At 43.0% G+C, this 27,377-nt stretch overlaps 1 protein-coding gene across 3 annotated transcripts; it reads left to right on the top strand.

Annotated features, from left to right (window-relative positions):
- Nucleotides 1-27,010, top strand: LOC121550529 (splicing factor 3A subunit 1). 3 transcript variants are annotated; one of them, XM_041862823.2, is made up of 16 exons: nt 1-51; nt 171-246; nt 4,966-5,075; nt 5,186-5,393; nt 5,539-5,790; nt 7,121-7,195; nt 22,260-22,410; nt 22,511-22,710; nt 22,869-22,983; nt 23,110-23,417; nt 23,590-23,844; nt 23,949-24,156; nt 24,328-24,488; nt 26,194-26,295; nt 26,426-26,497; nt 26,602-27,010. In XM_041862823.2, the coding sequence occupies exons 2-16, from the start codon at nt 199-201 to the stop codon at nt 26,701-26,703; spliced, it is 2,367 nt and encodes a 788-aa protein (XP_041718757.2). In that variant the 5' UTR covers nt 1-51; nt 171-198; the 3' UTR covers nt 26,704-27,010. The 3 variants fall into 3 exon arrangements, with proteins under 3 accessions (XP_041718757.2, XP_041718755.2, XP_041718756.2); XM_041862821.2 differs by having other exon boundaries at nt 5,533-5,790; XM_041862822.2 differs by having other exon boundaries at nt 44-64; nt 5,533-5,790.
- The last annotated feature ends 367 nt before the right edge of the window (nt 27,011-27,377 follow it).

Below are 27,377 nucleotides of genomic sequence, written 5' to 3'. Positions count from 1 at the left end.
GGAAGTAAAAGACAGCCATTCCAGGCGGGTCAACGACAGAAAAACGCACTCGTAGGTCCTATCTGTAAATAGTTTTGTGCAATTAATAACGTTTCTAGATATACAGTACGAGAAGTAGTGTAATTGTGAAGAGAAATAACGTTTTTGTTGAACTTTTAACGTTTTAACAGATAACCCAATCAAGGAATTGACTCAGCCATGCCGCCAGGGCCTGTACAAATTGTTCATCTTGAGCCCAACAGCAAGGTAAGATTTGCTACCTCAATCGCTCTTTAACGTTTTTACTACCTCCTGTAATTGTGAAGATTTGGGGTAACACTACTACCGTGTTGCGTATTGTCTAAAAATAGTAACGTTACTTAGCTATGTCCAGAAACTTTGCCCCAATAACTTTGCTATCTGTTTCTGTTTTTATAGCTACTAAAACTAGCGCTAGCTAACTTAAAGCAACTCTCCAGTTTTTCCAGATTTCTATGAAATGTTACCTATAATTAATTACAATATGAGTGAAATAGTTTTCCTTCCAAAAAATGGTAATTAAGTATGTTAAAAACCAACTTTTCTGTGTTGGAATGGTGTGGGTGTTTAACGGTTGTTACATTTTAGTCATGCTGATTGGCCAACTCCAGTGTTGCCAACTCCTCAGTAAGAAAAGTAGCTATTGGCTGTCCTAGAAGTCGCTAAACGACGTCATCGCCTAATTTGCATCATTGGCCATGTGCATGTAATTGTGATGGACGCTGTAGGAGAGAGGAGTAACATCATGGGAGAGACAAAGTGAGTAAAAAACACCCTACATTTACATCCTGCCCTGAATGTAAACCAGGGCGGGATCAGCTTCCCGCATGCGCGATTCATTTGCAGTCTGGACGCGGAGGGGTGAACACCTCCTGCTCTGACTTCAGCTGGGAGGGACTGCTGCACGAGGACTGGGCCGCCTGTGAGTGCTTTGGGACGGGGGTGGGGCCCACGGCAGCACCTGCTGCTCGTTGAGAAGAGTAAGAACGATACGTGCTTTCACGTCAGTCTCCAAAAGTCTCCAATAACACCAGGAAAAGTCGCTAGATTTGTCGCTAGTCGCTTTTTTGAAAATGTGTCGCTAGAGGGGTCTGAACTCGCTAAATACAGCGACAAAGTTGCTAAGTTGGCAACACTGGCCAACTCTATTCTCTATGAGGAAATAGCAAGCATGTTTTAAACGGTCTGTTTGAGATACAAGTTTGAGGTAGGGTTTTTGAAGTGTTTTTTTCTCCATTTTATGCTTTGTCCACACATGAGTATAGGATGAGTCAAAAACATTATTTGGGTGTGAGTTAAAGTGGAACTGACAGTGTTTTAACTACTTTGCAGATATGAAACAAACAGACAATCATAATATCAGTAAAAAATGATAGAATTCCCAGTTTATGCTACAAAACCAACTTATAAGAGGTTTTAAAAATAGGTTATATTTGACTCAACATTCCATGATGTACATTAAGGCATTGTTGGCAGAAAAGATGGATGCAGTTCATTGCATGATTAATATAATTCACCAATACATTTCTTGGTAGTCCAAAAAATATTGCTATCAGGTTGTAAATCACAGCTGGCCTAGTACGTTGTTTGCTGCCTCCATTCGGGATACACTGTTTCAGTTTCAATAACTCAATATTTTGTACAAAAACAGACGAATGTAACTAATGCTGGGAATGTCAATACAATCAAACTACCAAGGGCAATGATCACAAGTCATTCATAACGTGGCTAATATGCTAGCGTATCTATGTAGAAAGCTAAAAACACAGAGCCTAACGTTAGCTAGATAGCTAGCTAACTAACTGCTAGGAGGACGTCATGTCATTGGAGGAGTGGTGAGTGAGTGACTTTTAAATCTCGTATTGTTTTTCGGTGGCTACACAGCTGGAGATTCACGTGTTATTTGGTTAGTTAGCAAGATGTGAATTGCTTTGCTAGCTAGCTATGCTGAACGACTGTTATCCAGTTAGCATATCTCTTGCATTTGCAAATCCACTCTGGCTTGCCCCTCTACTCCGATTTCAGAGCAATCTTGTCTCAGTGTGCCAGAGCACAGAATAACTGATGAATTTACGATCGCGGAAGACCAGCTGAATATGACCTGTGTCAGTAAACTAAGGCAATTTTTTTTATAGTTAGTCACGAACGCTCTATATAACATGTAAACAGCCTAACCAGCTCTGCTAGGGTGCGTAAAATTATCATTGAGGTGTTCTCTCATTTGCGTCTGGAAGTAGCTAGCTAGTTAGCTTGGGTGCTTGGTTGGGACAACGCATGCATTGTCAGGCAAGCTGCAGAAGGATGAGCAGGCTATTCCCCATCGTTTATCAGTGCAATTTTGTCAGCCAACTAGCTGAAAAAGTTTGAGAGGGTTTATATAATGTTCCTTCGTTAGATTTTAGCTCATCTTGCTCTGGCTAGCATTAGTTGTTGATCTTGTTGATGTGCATATAGGGAAAGAGAGCCTACCTTTTTTATGGTTGTTTGATCAATAGGACTGTAAAGTTCCCAAATGTAAGAGGACACCCATGGTATTTAGCTACATATTTGCAGAAATCCATTCAAGTGTATTTTGTGGCTTTTGCCGAATGCGTTCTAATGATCTAAAGTCGCGCTGTTGCAACTGCCTGTAAACACACAGTTCAGTTCAAAGTGAATGATGGCAGGCCCTTTTGGCAAATGGCTTGTTTGCATATAGGCCTACTGTACCTCTGATGTAGACTCCGGTCCTGGACGATACAGATGTTTTTATTAGTTTTTTTCTATTGCAGTGTCTATTAATTGTCCAAGCGCACAACCACTTTCCCACTCTATATTGCTATAGAATTTTCAAAAATGCCTTTATTATACATAATTACCAAACATTCTACGAATTTATGAAAACCTGAAAATGACCATATCTAAGTGCTCGCTTGTCAGGAAATGTAAAAACGTGTCATTCTTCCTGGGGGTGTATATGAACAGATTTTAATCAAATGTAATGTTGCTAAAATGCTGTCAGTTCCACTTTAAGAGAATATTAACTTTTAAAATTTAGATTTTCACTGGACATTTTTATACTAGTTAAGTCAGCTGAGAGGCCTTGTCTAGAAAGTAAACAATTCCAGCTACATCCTAACCCCAGTGTAGATACTTCTGTAGCTATATCTGAAAGTAGGGTTGGGCTATATATTTTTTTTTCAAATTTATGGGCGATTCACGATATATATCAAAAAATTTTTTTTAAATGTTTTCTCTAAATAAGCTTTGTTGCATCGCAGTGCTAGCTGTGCCACTAGAGATCCTGGTTCGAATCCAGGCTCTGTCGTAGCCGGCCGCGACCGGGAGACCCATGGGGCGGCTCACAATTGGCCCAGCGTCGTCCAGGGTAGGGGAGGGAATGGCCGGCAGGGATGTAGCTCAGTTGGTAGAGCATGGCGTTTGCAACGCCAGGGTTGTGGGTTCGAAGTCGCTCTGGATAAGAGCGTCTGCTAAATGACTAAAATGTAAATATGTTGTACAATTAAAGATCAAATACCCTGCATTTCAAACAGTCAGCAATAATCTAATGAATTCAGGGCTTGTGAAATTATACCCAGGCTAAATATAAGCCTTCCACAACAATAAGACCCACTAATAATTGTATTATTTTATGAAAATAGTTTTACCTGCCTTTTTGCAATAATCACTGATCTGGTTTTCAAGTCTGTCTATGAAAATACCCTTTTCGTTACAAATTATACCATAACCATGCATAATGCACATTACACTAACAATGACTAACTTCTTGTGGCAGGCATTATAGAAAATTAACACAGGTCTCATAAACAATCTCTCAAGCACAAGCCCACGTGCTAGAGGGTAGCCAGCTAATCTTTATATTTCAAGTTTAGCCAACTTGGATCTATTTGCTAGCTAACGAGGCAGAACAGTTGAATTGTTATGAACACACTCTTCTGTCCGTCTCCAACTGTTTGAACAGCATGTTAGCCTGTTCACTTTTTCAGATGTTGAAATCAAGTGGCATACCTTATTTCTCAGAATGAGAACAAGTTGCCAATTCCTTATATAATTGTGTTTATGCATATTGCACATTTATAAAACACAGACTAGACCGCGCGACAAACTGAGCATTTCATTTTCCTGAATCAATGTTCATTGCCACTCCAGTGTCTGCTCTGCATGCAAGTTGAGGAGTTGAGACATAAAAAGGGTATCGTTAGAAAGGTTAAGTTCTCCTTTATTGCAGTAAAATAATGTCTCAATGTGTTTCGGTGTCCATATGACCGATTCTGTTGGACCAAACCTCAAATGCAAATAGCGAGTTGAAACCGCTTGTCAGAGAAGAAGTGATCTCTTTGTTGTTGTGAGTGGCATTGGGAAGGGGCTTGGTGTGTGTGTGTGTGTGTGTGTGTGTGTGTGTGTGTGTGTGTGTAAACAGAGAGGATGAGGCGAAGCGAGAGGTTTCACTTGCCAAAATAAGTCCAAAATAAGTCCAATGCGTTTCTATGGGTTATTTTGGACCTAAGCTTGTCGCCTGCCTTCCCGCCTTTGGGGCAATGACTCCCATTGTTAGGGCGGAAACGTGAACATCTCTTCATTATATACAGATATCTGGTGTAAATGGGAAACTGCACACAGCACAGAAGGACTGAAGGAGACGAGACCAAAAAGACAACATGAGAACAAACAGACAAACGCTCATAAAAAATAAAAATAAAAATTAGATTCTTGCGATACAGGCATTTGGAATATCACGAAAAACACAGATTCAAATTATATATTGCCCAGCCTTATCGGAAAGGTTTGGATTGATGAAAAATCCACCCAGTCATCAGAAGATCTACTACCATAGTACTAAGAGGGTAGGGTGTATGGTAAATTAAATGTCATTAATGTAGCCTCAGACGCCTCAACGTGACGAGACTTCAAACCAGGTAATTTCTGCAATATATATTGTTTCAACAGGCAGATGAACCTACAGAGGAAGCCCCAGCAACGAAACCCATAGTTGGGATCATCTATCCACCTCCTGAGGTCCGAAACATCGTTGATAAGACTGCCAGCTTTGTTGCCAGGTTGGTTTTTCAGTCTCACTCTGTCATGTTTTTTATACAATTGTATGAAGTCTTATGCATGATGTCATATTGCAATGGTCATGCATTCTTTTCCTTCCATTAATTCTCAGGAATGGACCAGAGTTCGAGGCAAGGATCCGTCAGAATGAGATCAACAACCCAAAGTTCAACTTCCTGAACCCCAACGACCCCTACCATGCTTACTACCGCCACAAGGTCAATGAATTCAAGGAGGGCAAGGGCCAGGAGCCATCTGCGGCTGTGCCAAAGGTCATGCAGCAGCAGGCCCTGCAGAACTCACAGCAGCTTCCTCAAAAGGTGTTCCTTCCTAGACATCGGGTGGTTCCTTGTCTATCGATTATAAATCACTGATTGTGTCAATGGTTCACTGTAAAGTGTAAGATGTGATTGATGCCTAAAAAGAGCTATTCTAAGTTATGGTTTCCTTTACCGGTAGTTGCAGGCCCAGGTGATTCATGAGACAGTGGTGCCAAAGGAGCCTCCGCCCGAGTTTGAGTTCATTGCTGACCCTCCTTCGATCTCGGCATTCGACCTGGATGTTGTCAAGCTGACCGCCCAGTTTGTTGCTCGCAACGGGCGCCAGTTCCTCACACAGCTCATGCAGAAAGAACAGCGAAACTACCAGTTTGACTTCCTGCGACCTCAACACAGCCTCTTCAACTACTTCACCAAGCTGGTGGAGCAGTACACTAAGGTAAAACATCTTACCAATTAATATTGATTGTGGCATATACAATATATATACAAAAGTATGTGGACACCCCTTCAAATTTGTGGATTTGGCTATTTCAGCCACACCCGTTGCTGACAGGTGTATGAAATCGAGCGCACAGCCATGCAATCTCCATAGACAAACATTGGCAGTAGAATGGCCTTACTGAAGAGCTCAGTGACTTTCAACGTGGCACTGTCATAGGCCACAGTTAATCAGTTCGTCAAATTTCTGCCCTGCTAGAGCTGCCCCGGTCAACTGTAAGTGATGTTATTGTGAAGTGGAAACTTCTAGGAGCAACAACGGCTCAGCCGTGAAGTGGTAGGCCACACAAGCTCACAGAACAGGACTGCCGAGTGCTGAAGCACGTAAAAATCATCAGTTCTCGGTTGTAACACTCACTACTGAGTTCCAAACTGCCTCTGGAAGCATCGTCAGCACAATAACTGTCGGAAGCTTCATGAAATGGGTTTCCATGGCCGAGCAGCCGCACAAACCTAAGATCACCATGCGCAATGCCAAGTGTCGGCTGGAGTGTTGTAAAGTTCGCCGCGGCAGTGGAAACGCGTTCTCTGGAGTGATGAATCACGCTTCACCATCTGTCAGTCCGATGGACGAATCTGGGTTTGGCGGATGCCAGGAGAACGCTACCTGCCCGACTGCATAGTGCCAACAATAAAATTTGGTGAAGGAGGAATAATGGTATGGGGCTGTTTTTCATGGTTGGGGCTAGGCCCCTTAGTTCCAGTGAAGGGAAATCTTAACGCTACAGCATACAATGATATTCTAGACGATTCTGTGCCTCCAACTGTGGCAACAGTTTGGGGAAGGCACTTTCCTGTTTCTGCATGACAATGCCCACGTGCGCAAAGCGAGGTCCGTTCAGAAATTGTTTGTCGAGATCGGTGTGGAAAAACTTCACTGGCCTGCACAGAGCCCTGACCTCAACCCCATCAAACACCTTTGAGATGAATTGGAATGCCGACTGCAAGTCAGGCCTAATTGCCCAACATCAGTGCCCGACCTCACTAATGCTCTTGTGGCTGAATGGAAGCAAGTCCCCGCAGTGGAAAGCCTTCCCAGAAGAGTGGAGGGTGTTATAGCAGCAAAGGGGGGGACCAACTCCATATTAATGCTCATGATTTTGGAATGAGATGTTTGACAAGCAGGTGTCCGCATACCTTTGGTCATGTAGTGTATCTTGTTGAAATATTATAGCATTTAAATAATTTCACTTGTTAGTAGTAGAGCATATCTTCAGCTGGTTGTGTTGTGATGCTCACCTGTGTTTGTCTTGGTTCTTTTTTCCTAGATTCTGATCCCTCCCAAGGGACTGCTGATAAAGCTGAAAAGAGAGGCTGAGAACCCCAGGGAGGTGCTGGACCAGGTAAGCCCCTGACGCTTCGCTGTAGGGTTCAGACCTGGGATAACTATAGTTTTAACTATGCTTTGTGAAAATAAACTTTTTTTTCGGGGGATGATAGTTACTTTGGAGATGACTACAACTACTTTGAATACAGATCCCCAAAAAGTACTACTTTTTAAAACTATTTTAATACAGATCACTTTTTAAAACTATTTTAATACAGATCACAGAAAGTGACAACTTTTTGAAAATTATTTGAATTCAGATCTCAGAAAGTAACTACTTTAAAAAATATATTTGAATACAAATCTCAGGAAGTGACTACTTTTCAGAAACTATTGGATTGTCTGCCTTCATTTAATGGCAGGGCTATATCTGGAACTGCATGTTGAAGATAGAAATGGAATGAATATAGAACACAATCTTCTATACTATTCCAATCTATCTGACAGTCATATTTGATCTTAACAATACATTTCTATCTGAATATTCTGTAATGTCCATTTCCCCAGGTGAACATTATCTAGTCAAACCAACTATCTTTTGTACAGATAAGTATAAGTTGTGACGCTCAACCACTGCATGACTCTTTCAACATGCCACTGAAAAGGTTGAAAGCTGCAATTAACTTTATAATACCTGAAATTACTACAGAGTAATTCAAAGCCATTTCCAAACATTGGAAAAAACAACTTCAAACCTCTGTGCATCTGAGGGTAAGTGTCCTTGTTTCAAGCACACACTATACCATCTTTAAAGGGATAGTTTACTCAGAATATAAACAAACAGGATTTTCGACCTACCTTGGCTGTAGTTGATTCAAGAAGGCATGTTTTGAGACATTTAGTGTCCTTTTGACACTTCATAGCCATGTTACTGTTAGCATTCTCAGTAACACTTAACATTAAACTGTTGTTGTGCCTGTGTAATTAAACTGTAATTACATGTGGAGCAACATTTTATTAGCATGTAGTTACATAATACTTTGGTAATTCCATTTTAATTGCATAGCAATGAGCTGAGAGTTTTTGTAACAAGTCAAATTGTATTTGTCACGTGCCAAATACAATGGGTGTAGACTTAAAAAATGCTTGCTTACGAGCCATTCCCAACGATTCAGAGTTAAAAAGTAATAATAAAAAGAATAGTAACACAAGAGAAATAAAATACACAAGAATGGTGCTATATAGATGGAGTACCAGATCAATGTGCAGAGGTACGAGGTGTTTGAGGTAGATATGTACATGGAGGCAGGCTAAAGCTCTCGAGTGGCTCCCGAGTGGCGCAGTGGTCTAAGGCACTGCATCTCAGTGCTTGAGGCGTCACTACAGACCCTGGTTCGATTCCAGGCTGTATCACAACTGGCCGTGATTGGGAGTCCCGTAGGGCGGCGCACAATTGGCCCAGCGTCGTCCGGGTTTGTAGGCCGTCATTGTAAATAAGAATTTGTTCTTAACTGACTTGCCTAGTTAAATAAAGGTTTTTAAAAAAAGTGACTAGGCATCAGGATAGATGGTAATAAGAGTAAAATAAAAAACAGAGTAGCAGCAGCAAATGATGAATGTAAAAGTGTGTGAATGTGTTGTCGGTATGCGTGTGTGTGTTATGTGTCTGGGTGTGTATGTAGTGAATGTGTGTGGGTTTTGTGTGAGTAAAAATCCTTCTTTAACCTGTGTCCTCCCCTTCATCTACACTGAAGTGGATTGAACAGGAGGCATCAATAAGGGATCATAGCTTTCACCTGGTCAGTCTATGTCATGGAAAGAGCAGCTGTTCTTAATGTTTTGTATACTCAGTGTATAGTCTTGTGAGTGTGCGTAGAGTCCGTGCAAGATAGTCTGTGTAACCATTTAACTATTTAGCAGTCTTATTGGTATTTAGCAGTCTTATGGCTTGGGAGTAGAAGCTGCCTCGGAGCCTGTTGGTCCGAGAGCCAATGATCCAGTACCGTTTGCTGGACGGTAGCAGAGTGAACAGTCTATAGCTTGGTTGGCTGGAGTCTTTGGCAATTTTTCAGGCCTTCCTCTGATACTGCCTGATATAGAGGTCCTGGATGGCAGGGAGCTCGGCCCCAGTGATGTACTGGGCTGTCGGCACCACCCTCTGTAGCGCTTAACGGTCGAGGGTGGTGCATTTGCAGCCAGTCAAGATGAGATGCAGCCAGTCAAGATGCTCTCGATGGTGCAGCTGTAGAACTTTTTGCGGATCCGAGGGCCCATGCCAAATCTTTTCAGCCTCCTGAGGGGGAAGAGGCTCTGTTGTGCTGGTGTGTTTGGGCCATGTTAAGTCATTATTGATGTGCACGGCAAGGAACTTGAAGCTCTTGACCCGCTCCACTACAGCCCCATCGATGTGGATGGGGGCATGCTCTTGCCTCTTTCTCCTGTAGTCCACGATCAGCTCCTTAACCTCCTCCCTGTAGGCTGTCTCATTGCCGTCAGTTATCAGGCCTACCACCATTGTGTCATCAGCAAACTTGATGGTGTTGGAGTTGTGACCAGGGAGTACAGGAGGGGACTAAGCACACACCCCAAGGGGCCCCCGTGTTGCTTTTCCTTTATTGAATTCAACTCCGACATTGTCCTTTTTGCCTCAGTGGATCGACGTTAACTTTTTCTGCCCAAGTTCTCAAAAGCATTTGGCGATTGCCGTGTATTTGGTGCGTGTACAGTTAGGCCCTAAAGCTTAGGCTTATGCACTAATGAATGAAAGAAAAATCTTAATGTAGCCTATAGATATTAATTGCACAAGAACTAGGGCTGTCCCTGACAAAAAAAGTATAATTGTCGGCCAAAAATCGTCTGTTCTTTAGACCAATCGAGTGCTAAATTTTTTACAATGTACACTGCTCAAAAAAATAAAGGGAACACTTAAACAACACAATGTAACTCCAAGTCAATCACACTTCTGTGAAATCAAACTGTCCACTTAGGAAGCAACACTGATTGACAATACATGTCACATGCTGTTGTTCAAATGGAATAGACAACAGGTGGAAATTATAGGCAATTAGCAAGACACCCCCAATAAAGGACTGGTTTTGCAGGTGGTGACCACAGACCACTTCTCAGTTCCTATGCTTCCTGGCTGATGTTTTGGTCACTTTTGAATGCTGGCGGTGTACTTAGAATGCTGGCGGTGCTTTCACTCTAGTGGTAGCATGAGACGGAGTCTACAACCCACACAAGTGGCTCAGGTAGTGCAGCTCATCCAGGATGGCACATCAATGCGAGCTGTGGCAAGAAGGTTTGCTGTGTCTGTCAGGCGTAGTGTCGAGAGCATGGAGGCGCTACCAGGAGACAGGCCAGTACATCAGGAGACGTGGAGGAGGCCGTAAGAGGGCAACAACCCAGCAGCAGGACTGCTACCTCCGCCTTTGTGCAAGGAGGAGCAGGAGGAGCACTGCCAGAGCCCTGCAAAATGACCTCCAGCAGGCCACAAATGTGCATGTCTGCTCAAACGGTCAGAAACAGACTCCATGAGGGTGGTATGAGGGCCCGACGTCCACAGGTGGGGGTTGAGCTTACAGCTCAACACCGTGCAGGACGTTTGGCATTTGCCAGAGAACACCAAGATTGGCAAATTCGCCACTGGCGCCCTGTGCTCATCACAGATGAAAGCAGGTTCACACTGAGCACGTGACAGACGTGACAGAATCTGGAGACGCCGTGGAGAACGTTCTGCTGCCTGCAACATCCTCCAGCATGACCGGTTCGGCGGTGGGTCAGTCATGGTGTGGGGTGGCATTTCTTTGGGGGGCCGCACAGCCCTCCATGTGCTCGCCAGAGGTAGCCTGACTGCCATTAGGTACCGAGATGAGATCCTCAGACCCCTTGTGAGACCATATGCTGGTGCGGTTGGCCCTGGGTTCCTCCTAATGCAAGACAATGCTAGACCTCATGTGGCTGGAGTGTGTCAGCAGTTCCTGCAAGAGGAAGGCATTGATGCTATGGACTGGCCCGCCCGTTCCCCAGACCTGAATCCAATTGAGCACATCTGGGACATCATGTCTCGCTCCATCCACCAACGCCACGTTGCACCACAGACTGTCCAGGAGATGGCGGATGCTTTAGTCCAGGTCTGGGAGGAGATCCCTCAGGAGACCATCCGCCACCTCATCAGGAGCATGCCCAGGCGTTGTAGGGAGGTCATACAGGCACGTGGAGGCCACACACTACTGAGCCTCATTTTGACTTGTTTTAAGGACATTACATCAAAGTTGGATCAGCCTGTAGTGTGGTTTTCCACTTTAATTTTGAGGGTGACTCCAAATCCAGACCTCCATGGGTTGATACATTTGATTTCCATTGATCATTTTTGTGTGATTTTGTTGTCAGCACATTCAACTATGTAAAGAAAAAAAGTATTTAATAAGATTATTTCATTCATTCAGATCTAGGATGTGTTATTTTAGTGTTTATTTTTTTTAGCACTTTTTCCATTTATAGACATCTATTTTAATAAAATCAACTATATGCATTGAGCTTGTCTGATGCTTTAAGCATCTGGTTTGATGCCTCAAGAGGGCACCAGAGATCTAGATAACCAGACGAAATAAAAAATTACCTGACCCAAATATTCTCCTCCCACTCCTACTGGCTTTTTTGCAGATTCTGCCATTACTCTGCTGAAGTTGCCGGTAATAGGCTACACGAGGAGTCGGCAACTCTTCTCATGTGGAAAGACAATTTATCTTACCATTTCTACCAATCTTCGTGCTGGTTATGTTTTTCATTTGCACATTTTCGTGAAACTGTTTCATTTAATTTATAATAACGTCTTCATATCTCAAAATCATTGTCATGTGGTTAATCGAAATTCTATCCAAATCTAAATGAAAAAATGATACAAACCTAAAAAATGACTTCTATTGCCAACTATGTAAAAATAGCCTACAAAAAGCCAACAAATAAATACATTGCAGCCTGCAGGTAGAAAATATCCTGATTTAAAAATAAATATCCTATAAATCACATTGGCTACACATGGCTTGTCTGCAACGAACTTGAAACATTGTATCAACTAACTTGGGTCTGATATTCTGGGCCCTCAGTTTCCTGTGCCAGTGAGGACAGACACAGCTGTAGGCTATTTGCACAAGGGATAAGAAGCAGTGCTTGACTTGGGTAGGAGCTTACCGGAGCTGAGTACCGGCACCTCACATGTTCTACTGCTTGAGCTCCTATTCCTCTTATAGAATATTAGCTCAAAAGTATTGTGGAGCTCCTACACCTAAATATAAACAGTACCAGCACACAAAATGAGTACCGGAACCAATTTCAGTCCAAGTCAAGCACTGATAAGAAGCCTATTTTATGACGTTTCCACTGGATCAGAGCATTACATTTTCAAATATTTTTCAAATACATTGAACTATTGGAATTCTAAATGGATGTAAAAACAGACTTTGTTTGCTTGCTGTTTGAGGTGAAGAAAACATGACTTTGAGAAGCTCAACAGGTCATTAGTGGTGGTGCGTTAAGCCAATCAGAAATACTATCAGATCCCCAAATGTGAACATTTATATGCCTACATTTGCGCGCAGGCCAGGTAGCCTATAGGCCTACTTCTATGCGTTTGCGTCCTTACTCAACATTAACAGGAGCACTCCAAACAAAAGACAATGACTAAATTGACAGAACTCGTAAATGGAATTAAATCAACCAAAACGTATTTCTCACAAGTGTAGCATAGGTTGTGCACTCTGCAAACAATGTGTCCACTCCGACAATGAGAACAGGAAGACTGTTAATATTGAATGCATTAAAAGAAATTACCGTAACCAAAGTAACAAACATTGTAGCTTGGAAATTATGGGAATTAACGGTAAACGTACTACTGGTGAATATATGTCATGGGGAATTGATATACACCAACAATCAAACGCAAACAATTCACACAATGAAGTTATGAGACAATGAATGTGCACAAATTGGCATGAGAGCACGCATTCTGGAGAGAGAAGTGCATTGTGCATCTGGGTGCATGGTCAATCCAACGTCTGCATTGGCCATGCAGCATTCACGGTGAAATGGCCTCAGCAGAAGTTAGGGCAAGAATGGCCTCAGCAGAAGTCAAGGTATTCATACTTCTTGCGCTTCGCGGAGCAGTGCAGAGCTGTTGTCAAGGAAGTGAGTTTGTGTTTATACAAGAGGTACCGCCCCCACCTACCGTCAACCAATCATGTCAATGTGGCGCTATACAGGGACGGCATTGTTAAAAAATTTGGGAGGCGTCAATCCCATAGGAATTTGATAAAAGAAACCAAAGCTGAAATAAATCAGTCTCTCTACTATTATTCTGACATTTCACATTCTTAAAATAAAGTGGTGATCCAAACTGACCTAAAACAGGGAATTTTTACTAGGATTAAATGTCAGGAATTGTGAAAAACTGAGTTTAAATGTATTTGTCTAAGGTGTATGTAAACTTCCGACTTCAACTATGTATATACAGTGGTGTGAAAAAGTGTTTGCCCCCCTTCCTGACGATGACAATTTCGGTCTGCGCGATAAATGAATGTAATTTATTTGTTTGCATGTTTGTCACACTTAAATTTTTCAGATCATCAAACAAATTTAAATATTAGTCAAAGATAACACAAGTAAACTCAAAATGCAGTTTTGAAATGAAGGTTGTTATTATTAAGGGAAAACAAAATCCAAACCCACATGGCCCTGTGTGAAAAGGTGTTTGCCCCCCCCTGTTATAACACAACTCAACTGTGGTTTATCACACCTTAGGGGTATACAGAAGATAGCCCTATTTGGTAAAAGACCATGTCCATATTTTGGCAAGAACAGCTCATATAAGCAAAGAGAAACTACAGACATGAAGGTCAGTCAATACGGAACATTTCAAGAACTTTGAAAGTTTCTTTAAGTGCAGTCGCAAAAACCATCAAGCGCTAAGATAAAACTGGCTCTCATGAGGACCGCCATAGGAATGGAAGACCCAGAGTTACCTCTGCTGCAGAGGATAAGTTCATTAGTTACCAGCCTCAGAAATTGCAGCCCAAATAAATGTTTCACAGAGTTCAATTAACAGACATCTCAACATCAACTGTTCAGAGGAGACTGTGAATCAGGCCTTCATGGTCGAATTGCTGCAAAGAAACCACTACTAAAGGACACCAATAAGAAGAGACCTGCTTGTGCCAAGAAACACAAGCAATGGACATTAGACCTGTGGAAATGTGTAGGGATGCACGAAATATCGGTAAGCATATCGGAATCGGCCGATATTAGCTAAAAATGCCAACATCGGCATCGGCTCTATGTATAGTTTAACGCCGATGTGCAAAACCGATGTCAAAGCTGACATGCATACCTGTATAACGTAGGTAGATGACGTAATGACGCCACGGAAAATACAGCGCAACACAGCACTCCTAACCTAGCCCACAATGTCTGCTGTGTGAAGTTTCAAAGGAAGATCATAAAAAGGCCATATGCAACGTTTGCACAGCTATTATTTCCCAAGGAGGGGAGAAAGTGAAATCTTTCAATACCAGAAACCTAATTACTCATTTGAAAGTGCATCACCCCCAGATGTTCAGCGACTACTTACAACAAAAGCAGAAAAGCTCACACTTCCAACAACTAAACAAGTTCAAGTCGAGCAATCATTTGAAAGAGTAAGAACATTTCGGCGAGACAACTCAAAGGCGAAATCCATTAACGCCAAGATGATGGTATTCATTGCCCTTGACATTCTACCGTTCTCTGTCGTTGGATGATGTTGGCTTTCGCCGACTGGTCGAGCACTGGTACACACTACCAAGTAGGCAGTATTTTTCAGATGTTTCCCTACCGGAGGGACATAGTATTGTTGAAACGTACATCCATGAGCTACTTGCTATGTGCGTCACTGCTATTAGCTTCACGACTGACATTTGGACCAGCGACGTCAGCCCCATGAGCATGCTGAGTCTGACACAGTGTTGCCAACTTAGTGACTTTGTCGCTATATTTAGCGAGTTTTCAGACCCCTCTAGCGACACATTTTCAAAAAAGCGACTAGCGACAAATCTAGCGACTTTTTCTTGTGTTATTGGAGACTCTGTGTGAAAGCACGTATCGTTCGTACTCTTCTCAACGAGCAGCGGGTGCTACCGTGGGCCCCACCTCCGTCCCAAAGCACTCACAAGCGGACCAGTCCTCGCGCAGCAGTCCCTCCCACCTGCGGTCAGAGCAGGAGATGTTCACCCCTCCGCGTCCAGACGGCAAATGAATCGCGCATGCGGAAAGCCGCGGCTGGCTGATCCCTCCCTGGCGTACATTCAGGGCGGGATGTAAATGTAGGGTGTTTTTTACTCACTTTTTGTCTCTCCCACGACATTATAGGCCCTTTTCACGTGACGTCAGACAACTTCCGTTCTGCCGCGATGCAGGTTATGTTTACATCCGGTGTCGCTTAGGAACGCTTAGCTAGTAGCACATCATTATGGAGTTCACCCAGTCCCTTTCACATCTGCCACCAATACGACTTAACGACGTAGAACGACTTGCTGACAAGTGGTCCCTTACTTCAAGATCGAAGCTTGATAAAGGCTACAAGTTCTTCGTTGAAGGTTACCTGTTTGATTATGAAGGTACGTGTTTATCTTTATTTAGCTTAAATTAGCCCTATGCTAGCGAAGGTTATGAGCTGACGAGTTTCTGTTTGCAGCCTCTTTTTAATATTACTGCTGTTTGTATCGACCGTAAGATAAGAGTCAGTAATGTATTAATGGCTAATGCTGCGCCCTTTCTCCCAATCACTGTATTGAAACAGTCTCAAGTGTAGTTAACGGTGAGGTGACAGTGAGAGGGCGATGTTACAGGTCCATGAAGAAAAATGAGGAGGCTCATCGGCTTCAGGTTTCTCAGATAAACAGTTCTCTAACATTATGATAAGATAGGTTAAGATAGATAAGTTTTCTTTTTGTTGTGTTTGCTGCGGTTGCAGATTTAATAAGAATGATTCCACAAAGTTCCACTGTGGATCAGTTTGTTTCTCAGTCTGAGCTCTGATTTTGTATCATTAAACTTAATACACAACGAAATTCTTACAAACCCGATGTGGGTTGTTGACGGCAATAAAGACTGGGAAAGATTCTGTGATAACTCAAAATGTTCAAATTTTCGATAAGTGTTGGCACTACTTGTCAAAGGTTTCAGAACAGCCAATTTTCTTAATTAAAAAAAGAAATTGGGTTTTGAAAATTGTGTACAGTAGTTTATAATGAAACGCAGAAAAAATGTTTTGTAAGTACAGCACTAATTGTTATGTCTCTATGAACAGGTTACACTAGACTCTGCAGAGGTTCCTGTGGTACTCAATCACATGTCATGTTCCTGCTCTGCTGGGAAAGCACTATGTAATCACATAGTAGCACTTCTTTTTCAAAGTGCTCACTATGTTACCATGGGCTTTAAGACAGTGCCATTGCCTCTGTCATGCACCAGCGCACTGCAGACCTGGCACCGGCCTAGGACACAGGTCAGACATTATTTGTTACACTGATGCAGAACTTTGCAGTTTGTATTGACTTTTGACAATGTATTGTTCATCATTATTATATCACAGGGAATTGTACCAGAGGCCACCAATGATATGGCGGTGTGTAAACCAGCGGCTAAGAAAAAAACAAGTGTCAGAGCTGGTGTGAAGTGCACACTGTACCGAGCCTATGATGGTGAGTCTGAATGAGCCCCCGCCTGTACTAGAGCACAAAGACTTTAGTGCATTTCTAAAATAATACAAACATAAAAGTGATTATTATTTGTTACTTTTTATATAGACTTTCAGTGGATATTTTTTTATTTGTATTAGAAGCATGTACGAGACTGGATGAGTGATGAGTGTGGTTGTCTTTTTTAGTGAAAAAGATAAGGTGGCATTTAATGAAATCTAAACTTGACATATCTCACTTTCATGCCAGGGCCTATTCCGGATCCTCACGTCATGGCCAGTGCTGAGAAACTGAAAGACATCCGTCCACAACCAGGGATTTGCAAATTGCTACACGGGCTTGAGGGCCTTAATTTGGTGGACTCTAAATTTGGCCCTGTGCCATTTGGGTCTGTGCTTTCTTACCAGTGCCCTCTAGAATTAAGTAGAGATATTATTAAACACCCTGGTGCCAGTGAGTTTCCTCAGTTGCCTATTGAAGGTTACAACTTTAAATTTCCCATTGATTTTGAGCCCAACTACATACAACAATGTCATTTGGACAGCCTGATTGTGTCAGAGGAGATGTCTGCTGCTATTGAAGCAGAAACAAGAATGCAGTCAGAATGCCAGCTGTGGAGCCAGGTACGCAAACCCCGACTGACAGCCAGCAGATTCCGTGAAATATGCCATGTTCGTGGGGAGTTGTCTGCCAAGGCTTTGGCAACCCGCATTCTGAGAGGAACTCCTCAGTTTTAACGTTATCGGTATCTGGTACTAAGTTGTTGTTAGCTAACGTTAGCCCACTTTTAAGTAACTAAGGCAGTGAACAATTATGAATTAACAATAGCGTTAGCAAGTTACAAACCATTGCATATACGTAAACATTATTACTCTTAACTTTACTAATTTAACTTAAACGTACCTTTTGGAATTTCTTCAAGTAGCTAGCTTGCTAGTTAGTGGTCAACAGTTGTATTTTCGTTGAGAAGTCTCAGGTTACGGGCGAACGGAAGTGAAGTTAACCTGCTACGCGGAAAGGCGGAAGTTAGATGACGTCATCGTGAAAAGGGCCTATTCCTCAGCTTCCATCACAATCTTCTTCTTCGATGAGGTTTAACGGCGGTTGGCATCCAATTTGTTGCATTACCGCCACCTACTAGACTGGAGTACAACTCCCTTTTATTTTGCTTGAAAAATAAAATAAAGAAATACCCTACCATCTAACACTACACTCACAAATTCAAAATTATTAATAATAATTAACACCACCCCACTCCACTATTTAAATATATTAATTCCTACCTCATGCCCTCAACCTGAGATGATGGAACATCACCACTTAACACTCCCTGTAACTCTTCTGATGTCAAGTCTTGCACACCCAAATACCTCTCTGCAGCTGCCACCACAACCTCAATTTTCTTAGACTTACGTTCCATCCCTGCAGTACAATTAATAACCATTGCTATAAATGCTAAAAATCCAATCTTACTGAAACATATATCACTTGTTGGCCTATCCCTCTGCATTGGTACATCTCTACTACTCTCACCACTCCTCCCCCTTGACCCATCTTCCTCTACTTTCTTCACTGCCTCAGCATATGACAACTTCTTCACTACTCTTACCCTGGAAAACCTCAACCTGCCGCTCTCGCACGGGACATTTCTGATCCCCAGCCCCATGGGCACCCCTACAATTAGCACATACCACTACTTTCCCCAATGCTACACATTTCTTTATCTCATGCCCTTCTGCACACTTCTCACACCTTGGAACCTCCCTCCTACACACTGCTGCCACATGCCCATAAGTTTGACACCTGTAACATCGTAATGTATTCGGCACATAAGCTTGTACAGGATAACTTATATACCCTAACTTCACTTTATCAGGCAAAGACTCAACTTCAAAACTCAAAAGAAAAGACAATGGCTCCTCTGTTTCCCCACTCTCGCCCCCCTGTTTGTGTCGCACCAAATGACAGTTGGTCAACTTTTATATTTAATCACTCTACATTTAATCACTCCTTTCCATGTTGCCCTTTTCTTGAGAGCGAAACAATTCACCATTCTTTCCCTCATTTGTCTAAATCTGAGCGGATTCTTCCTCTGACCAACAGAAACACAAACAATTATCACTAGACATTTTACATTTTAGTAATTTAGCAGATGCTCTTATCCAGAGCGACTTACAGTTAGTGAGTGCATACATTTTCATACTGGCCCCCCGTGACTTCTGGTTACCCTCACCGATTCCACCTCACCCAACGCTCTTTTCACCCATCTTGAAACCACAAATGGATCAGCCAAAAGGCAAGGCTCCACCTTTTCCAAAACCTTCACTCCTATTGTCACAGACTCATCTTCATCCTGACCCTGTGTGCAATCCTCGGGCTCCGAGTACTTCACCACACCTTCCACCTCTGATACTTCACCCTTATTCACTTCCATTTCTCCTCCTGTCTTCAGCTCACTTTGCTTACATTTCCTACCATTCTTCTTTAACAAACCTTCTCCTTTTTTTACGCCATTTTTAACAGACTCAAGCTCTGTCTTCCTCCCTCTCTCTCTTAGACCTCCTCTGCCTCTCTTTTTCCCTCCATTCCTCCTCCGTCATCCAAGTATACGTTTCCTTATGATAATACTGCACTTCTGCTGACATACATCTGCTTCTTGCTTTCTCAAGGGACTCCATTTACCTTCCTACTCTCCCTTTCTACACTTATTCATAGCGCTTTCGATAAAATATGAGCAATAAACTTTGGTCCTTCGCTACCTGGGCGTCCTTTACTCGAGCTCTCCGCACCAAACTCACACCTCTTCTTCGTCGTCTTCTTCTTCTGTGGGTTTTATGGTGGACTACAACCCCAAAAGGTGTATTGCCGCCACCCGTCCATCACAATTACATGCACATGGCCAATTATGCAAATTGGGTGATGACGTTATTTAGCGACTTTTAGGACAGCCAATAGCTACTTTCCTTACTGAGGTGTTGGCAACACTGGACAGCACCGTTGGTCGACAAGGATTTCGTACTGAGGAAAGCCGTATTGCATGCTCAAGAATGTGCTGGTTCTCATACCGCTGCTGCCATTTCAATGGCATTTGAGTACATGTTTGAAACTTGGAAAATCCCCAAGAACAAAGTACACGCTGTGCTACGTGATAATGCACATAACATGACAAAGGCTTTGGAAGAATCCCAGTTTGCCATGCATGGCACACACACCAGTGGCAACAGGTAGGAAGATAGTGGGTCATTTTAAACACTCACAGCTAGCATACAGCCGCCTGCAAGCAATACAGGAACAGTACTTTTTACATGATAGCGAGCCTGCTGGAACAGAAACGAGTGCTTGGCGTGAATGCAGCCGACTATGAGTTACCTGCAACAATCAGTACAAACCAGTGGACTCTCATTGAAAACATGAACACACTCCTAGCTCCATTTGAACAACTGACTCGAGAAATAAGCTAATCAACTGCGTCTGCAGCAGACGTGATACCCTCTGTCATGGCATTGAAACGCCTGCTCAACAAAACTGCAGACACAGACCGTGGGGTTAAAACTTGCAAAAGTACTCTACTAGAGGCTGTGAACAAGCGATTCGGTGGCATTCTCTCTGAGCCTCTATACTGTGTCGCCACCATGCTCGATGCTAGGTACAACAACCGCTACTTCGATGCAGACAAGAAACAGTGTTTACGTGAAATGATAGACACAGCTGGACAAGATGGAAACAGACACAGCTGGACAAGATGGAAACGGACACAGTGACAGTGCGCACCAAGGAAGAGGACCAACGACAGAAGAGTCCACTGACAGACAGAGCTGAAACTTCACTGCTTGACATGTATGATGAAATAGTTCCCACATATGCTTAGCAGTTGTTGGCTGCTTTTCCTTCACTCTGCCATCCGACTCATCCCAAACCATCTCAATTGGGTTGAGTTCGGGGGATTGTGGAGGCCAGGTCATCTGATGCAGCACTCCATCATTCTCCTTCTTGGTAAAATAGCCCTTACACAGCCCGGAGGTGTGTTGGGTCATTGTCCTGTTGAAAAACAAATGATAGTCCCACTAAGCCCAAACCAGATGGGATGGTGTATCGCTGCAGAATGCTGTGGTAGCCATGCTGGTGAATTCTAAATAAATCACAGACAGTGTCACCAGCAAAACACCCCCACACTATAACACCACCTCCTCCATGCTTTACGGTGGGAAATACACATGCGGAGATCATCAAAGACACGGCGGTTGGAACCAAAAATCTCCAATTTGGACTCCAGACCAAAGGACACATTTCCACCGGTCTAATGTCCATTGCTTGTGTTTCTTGGCCCAAGCAGGTCTCATCTTCTTATTGGTGTCCTTTTTAGTACAGCAATTCGACCCCAAGGCCTGATTCACACAGTCCCCTCTGAACAGTTGATGTTGAGATGTCTGTGACTTGAACTCTGTGAAGCATTTACTTTGGCTGCAATTTCTGAGGCTGGTAACTCTAATGAACTTATCCTCTGCAGCAGAGTTAACTCTGGGTCTTCCATTCTTGTGGCGGTCCTCATGAGAGCCCGTTTCATCATAGCGCTTGATGGTTTTTGCGACTGAACTTGAAGAAACTTTCAAAGTTCTTGAAATGTTCTGTATTGACTGACCTTCATGTCTTAAAGTAATGATGGACTGTTGTTTTTCTTTGCTTATTTGAGCTGTTCTTGCCATAATATGGTCTTTTTTTCAAATAGGGCTGTCTTCTGTATACCCACCCCTACCTTGTCACAACACAACTGATTGGCCAAAAGGCATTAAGAAGGAAATACATTCCACAAATTAACTTTTAAGAAGGCACACCTGTTAATTGAAATTCATTCCAGGTGACTACCTCATGAAGCTGGTTGAGAGAATGCCAAGCGTGTGCAAAGCTGTCATCAAGGCAAACGGTGGCTATTTTAAAGAATCTCAAATATAAAATATATTTTGATTTGTTTAACACTTTCTTGGTTACGACATGATTCCATATGTGTTATTTCATAGTTGTGATGTCTTCACTATTATTCTACAATGTAGAAAATAGTAAAAAATTAAGAAAACCCATTGAATGAGTAGGTGTGCCCAAACTTTTGACTGGTAGTGTATATTCTTTGTTTTCAAATAACTTGCATATATTCAAATACCTTAAAATGAGAGGTATTCAAAATACTTTCAAATATTATTTGTTTTTCGGAGACCTGTATTTGATTATCAAAGAAAATAGTTGCCTTTTAGTTATACAAACTATATTCGACTTCCTTGAGTATTTGTAAAGTTGGTATTTTCAAATAAACTACAAAATACAACTATTTTCTGCCCAGGTCTGGTAGGGTTTACCCACCATTAGCTCATAAAATGGTAATTGTCTTCACAACTTATCTTCTGGCTTTATCAACAGGTGAGGTACCGCGTTGAGTGGGCGAAGTTCCAGGAACGTGAAAGGAAGAAGGAGGAGGAGGAGCGGGAGAAAGAGCGTGTGTCCTACGCTCAAATTGACTGGCATGACTTTGTAGTGGTGGAGACCGTGGACTTCCAGCCTAATGAGCAAGGTAGGGAAATTAACTGAATAGATATGTTCTGTTCCTGAGAGAATGTTATCCACCCCCTGTGTCACTAGCTTTGTAATGATGGTGTTATGACTTCCAACAGGCCACTTTCCCCCACCCACCACACCTGAGGAGCTGGGAGCTCGCATCCTGACCCAGGAGCGTTATGACAAGTTTGGAGAGAGCGAGGAGGTGGAGATGGAGGTTGAAAGTGAGGATGAGGAGGACGATGAGCGGGAGGAGCGGGATGATGGGCGTCCCACACAGCCTGATCAGGACACACAGCTGCAAGACATGGATGAGGTTAGCAAACACAGACCTGTTTTAGTAGACACAAATAACAGTAGGATGTCATTAACAGCTTATTACTTCTTCAGAGTTACTGATTGAATTTGAATGTAATATTACTATTATTAGGAAATAGTGTAATCAATGTAGAGTCTTTGATGCCTTCTCCCCAGGGTTCTGATGACGAGGATGATGGCAAGGCACCATTGCCCCCAGACAACCCCATGCCACCCCCACTGCCCCCTACTCCAGACCAGGTCATTATCCGCAAGGACTACGACCCCAAAGGTGAGAGGGATTCCATCATCAGGACCTAAACATCTAGATTCATATAATGTATGACATAAAGGACTGGAAAATACATGCCTGTTCTTAATTTGCCCTTACATTTTATTGCTTATTCTTTCCCTATAGCCTCCAAGCCCCAGCCTCCAGCCAAGACTCTGGATGAGTACCTCATCTCTCCCATCACGGGTGAGAGGATCCAAGCCAGTAAGATGCAGGAGCACATGCGCATTGGACTGCTGGATCCCCGCTGGCTGGAGCAGAGGGACCGCGGCATCAGAGAGAGGCAAATCGAGGACGAGGTTTACGCCCCTGGCATGGACATTGAGAGCAGCCTAAAACAGCTGGCTGAGAGGCGTACTGATATCTTTGGTGTGGAGGAGACAGCCATCGGTAAGAAGATTGGAGAAGAGGAGATCCAGAAGCCTGAGGAGAAGGTGAGTGCAAGTGGAGAGAGGGAAATAGCCATGTGGTTTATGAGTGAAATAAATGTCTAAGAGGAATCGATTACGAGTCATTAGGGTATAATCTCTGTTTAGCTTCAATCTTGTTTATTCTCGTTGTCATTATGAGGTCAAAGTCTTTACTTAATGCACCTTCCCTCCTTAGGTGACCTGGGATGGGCACTCTGGCAGCATGGCGCGTACTCAGCAGGCAGCACAGGCCAACATCACCCTACAAGAGCAGATTGAGGCCATTCACAAGGCCAAGGGACTGGTGCAGGAGGATGAGAGCAAAGAGAAGATTGGACCGAGCAAGCCTGAGCTTTACCATCATCATCATCAATCACCCCTTATCTCCTCTGCCCCCCTTCTGCCCAAACCCAACCTTCCAATGAACACGATTGCTCGGGCCCCTCCTTCTGTAAGTTGCTTTCTTGTTCAATAGAAGTGCTAAAACATTCATTTTTTGTAACGTTATGTCAATATATAAGGTTGACTGTCTATTTTCCCCTGTGAATCATGCAGATGCTGCCCCCTGTACGCACCACTCTCCTGTCAGCTGTGCCTGTGATTCCACGGCCCCCCATGGCCCCTGTGCCGATGCGCCTAGCCCCAGGGCAGGTTCTAACACCCATGCCCCCCATGATGCATGCTCCCCGCATCAACGTGGTGCCCATGCCCCAACCACCTCACATGATGGCCCCCAGACCACCACCCATGGTGGTCCCAACTGGTAAGCGAACCATTGCTACACTATTCCCACAGTGTTAAATACTTTGAAATCCAATGGATGACTTCAGAAATATGCATTGCTACCAATTACTTTCATGATTATTTACCATTTTAATTCAGGTTGTCTTTTAAGCATGTTATTTATTGACTGATTTTATTCTTCCCTGTCCAGCATTTGTCCCTGCCCCTCCCGTCCCGCAGCCCCCCCGCCCCCGCCCTGACCCGCAGCCACCTTCCCAGCCACCCCCACCCCATAATGATGAGCCTGCCAGCAAGAAGATGAAGACAGAGGACAACCTTATGCCAGAGGAGGAGTTCCTCCGCAGATACAAGGTTTGTTGGCCAATTAAATGTCAAGGACTACTTGCAAAATGCAGTAGTGTGAATGATCCACGGCTGGATTTAGATACAATGCATTCGGAAAGTATTCAGACCCCTTGACTCTTTCCACATTTTGTTATGTTACAGCCTTATTCTAAAATAGATTTTTAAAAAATAGTAATTCTCATCAATCTACAATGACAAAGCGAAAACAGGTTTTTATAATTTTTGGCAAATTTATTAAAAATACAAAACAGAAATACCTTATTTACATAAGTATTCAGACCCTTTGCTATGAGACTCGAAATTGAGCTCAGGTGCATCCTATTTCCATTGATACTTCTTGAGATGTTTCTACAACTTGATTGTAGTGCACCTATGGTAAATTAAATTGATTGGACATGATTTGGAAAGGCACACACCTGTCTATATAAGGTCCCACAGTTGACAGTGCATGTCAGAGAAAAAACAAGCCATGAGGTCGAAGGAATTGTCCGTAGAGTTCCGAGACAGGATTGTGTCGAGGCACAGATCTGGGGAGGGTACCAAAAAATATCTGCCGCATTGAAGGTCCCCAAGAACAGTGGCCTCCATCATTCTTAAATGGAAGAAGTTTGGAACCACCAAGACTCTTCCTAGAGCTAGCCACCCGGCCAACCTGAGCAATCGGGGGAGAAGGTCCTTGGTCAGGGAGGTGACCAAGAAACCGATGGTCACTCTGACAGAGCTCCAGTTCCTCTGTGGAGATGGGAGAATGTTCCAGAAGGACAACCATCTCTGCAGCACTCCACCAATCAGGCCTTTATGGTAGAGTGGCCAGACGGAAGCCACTCCTCAGTAAAAGGCACATGACAGGCCACTTGGAGTTTGCCAAAAGGCACCTAAAGGACTCTCAGACCATGAGAAACAAGATTCTCTGGTCTGATGAAACCAAGATTGAACTCTTTAGCCTGAATGCCAAGTGTCACATCTGGAGGAAACCTGACACCATCCCTACGGTGAAGCATGGTAGTGGCAGCATCATGCTGTGGGGATGTTTTTCAGCGGCTGGGACTGGGAGAATAGTCAGGATCAAGGGAAAGATGAACGGAGCAAACTACAGAGAGCTCCTTGAAGAAAACCTGCTCCAGAGCGCTCAGGTTCACCTTCCAACAGGACGATGACCCTAAGCACACAGCCAAGACAATGCAGGAGTGGCTTCGGGACAAGTCTCTGAATGTCCTTGAGTGGCCCAGCCAGAGCCCGGACTTGAACCCGATCGAACATCTCTGAAGAGACCTGAAAATAGCTGTGCATCGACGCTCCCCATGCCAGAGTTTGAGAGGATCTGCAGAGAAAAATGGGAGAAACTCCCCAAATACAGGTGTGCCAAGCTTGTACCCAAGAAGACAAGGCTGTAATCGCTGCCAAAGGTGCTTCAAGAAAGTACTGAGTAAAGGGTCTGAATACTTATGTAAATGCACCAAAAAAAAATGTTTTTTGCTTTGGCATTATGGGGTATTGTGTGTACATTGATGAGGGAGGGGAAAAAACAATGTAATCCATTTTAGAATAAGGATGTAACATAACAAAATGTGGAAAGGTATGGGGTCTGAATACTTTCTGAATGCACTGTATGCCCTGTCAGTCATCGTATGCTTGCTGTTGGTTGTTCTGTGTATTGACATGTAAGGGTTCCTGTACAAATATAGTTATTCTACTGTATATTATTTTATAGGGTTCAGTGTCAATCACAGTGCAAGTTCCCAACATGCAGGACAAGACTGAATGGAAGCTAAGTGGACAAGCGCTCAATTTCACTGTCCCACTCACAGATCAGGTATGTTAGTAGTTCACCCACCATTCCACGCTCCCTTTTACCTGTACTTTATATATTCTCAGGAGTGCACCCCCAAGTCAAATTTACTGGAATATTTATAATATTTGATCTTCCCATTCTCTCACCACAGGTGTCTGTTATTAAAGTAAAAATCCATGAAGCCACTGGCATGCCAGCCGGAAAGCAAAAGCTACAGTATGAGGTAAGCATTGTCGTCCCTGTTTTGAATAATTGTACGCGTAAATGTAAACTGACATGAACGGGTATCATTGGAGTCATTTACATCTATCACTTCTTCCATTACAGGGAATTTTCATAAAAGATTCCAACTCGCTGGCCTACTACAACATAAACAATGGTTCAGTCATACACCTGGCACTGAAGGAGAGAGGTGGGAGAAAGAAGTGAGGTTTGGGACATTTGTCTGAGCAGATCTTTCAAAACAATTTATATCCTTTTTTGGTCATACAAATTGTAAAGAATGCTTAAGGCATAGATAAACCATAAACAAACTATAATTTGCTACAGTTTCATATTTTAAGCGTTTATTATTTTCTAAAGGTTAATTGTATTGTTTAAGGGGATTGTAATTCATGCTGCTGTTTTGCAGGGGGTTTGGTCAGTGTATTTGTTCTGCAAATCCCATGAGGTCTTGTTACCCATGTCCAGACCTTACAGCCCATGTCAATCTATCAAATAAAGTAATAAAATGCCACCATTGTCATTTTAGTTTGTTCAGTATGTTGAATGGAATGGGGCATACTGTCATGCTGTGCAAGTGGGATATCATATGCGTAGTTCAAAATATTAAAAATAAGCAGAAGTTCAAGAGAGTGAGGCAGCTGATGTGACAACCAATAGGAAATTAAAGTTGCAACCACAGCAACAGATGAGCAGCCAGGGGTGTATTCATTATGCCGATTCTGTTAAAATGTTTCTTAGCCCCTGTAAGTCTAAGCTGTTGGGGGAATTGTTTTAAGATGGTCATACTATAGATCATTTAGCTATTTGATATTGCATTTTAGGACCCCTTCAGGTATAACAAATATATATATACAAATTATTTGATAATATATTGAATT

Source organism: Coregonus clupeaformis, chromosome 18 (genome assembly GCF_020615455.1).
Source record: "Coregonus clupeaformis isolate EN_2021a chromosome 18, ASM2061545v1, whole genome shotgun sequence".
In the NCBI taxonomy this organism is placed as follows: Eukaryota; Metazoa; Chordata; class Actinopteri; order Salmoniformes; family Salmonidae; genus Coregonus; species Coregonus clupeaformis.
The sequence above is the reverse complement of the archived record's forward strand: the minus strand, read 5'-3'. Positions and strand labels throughout refer to the sequence as shown.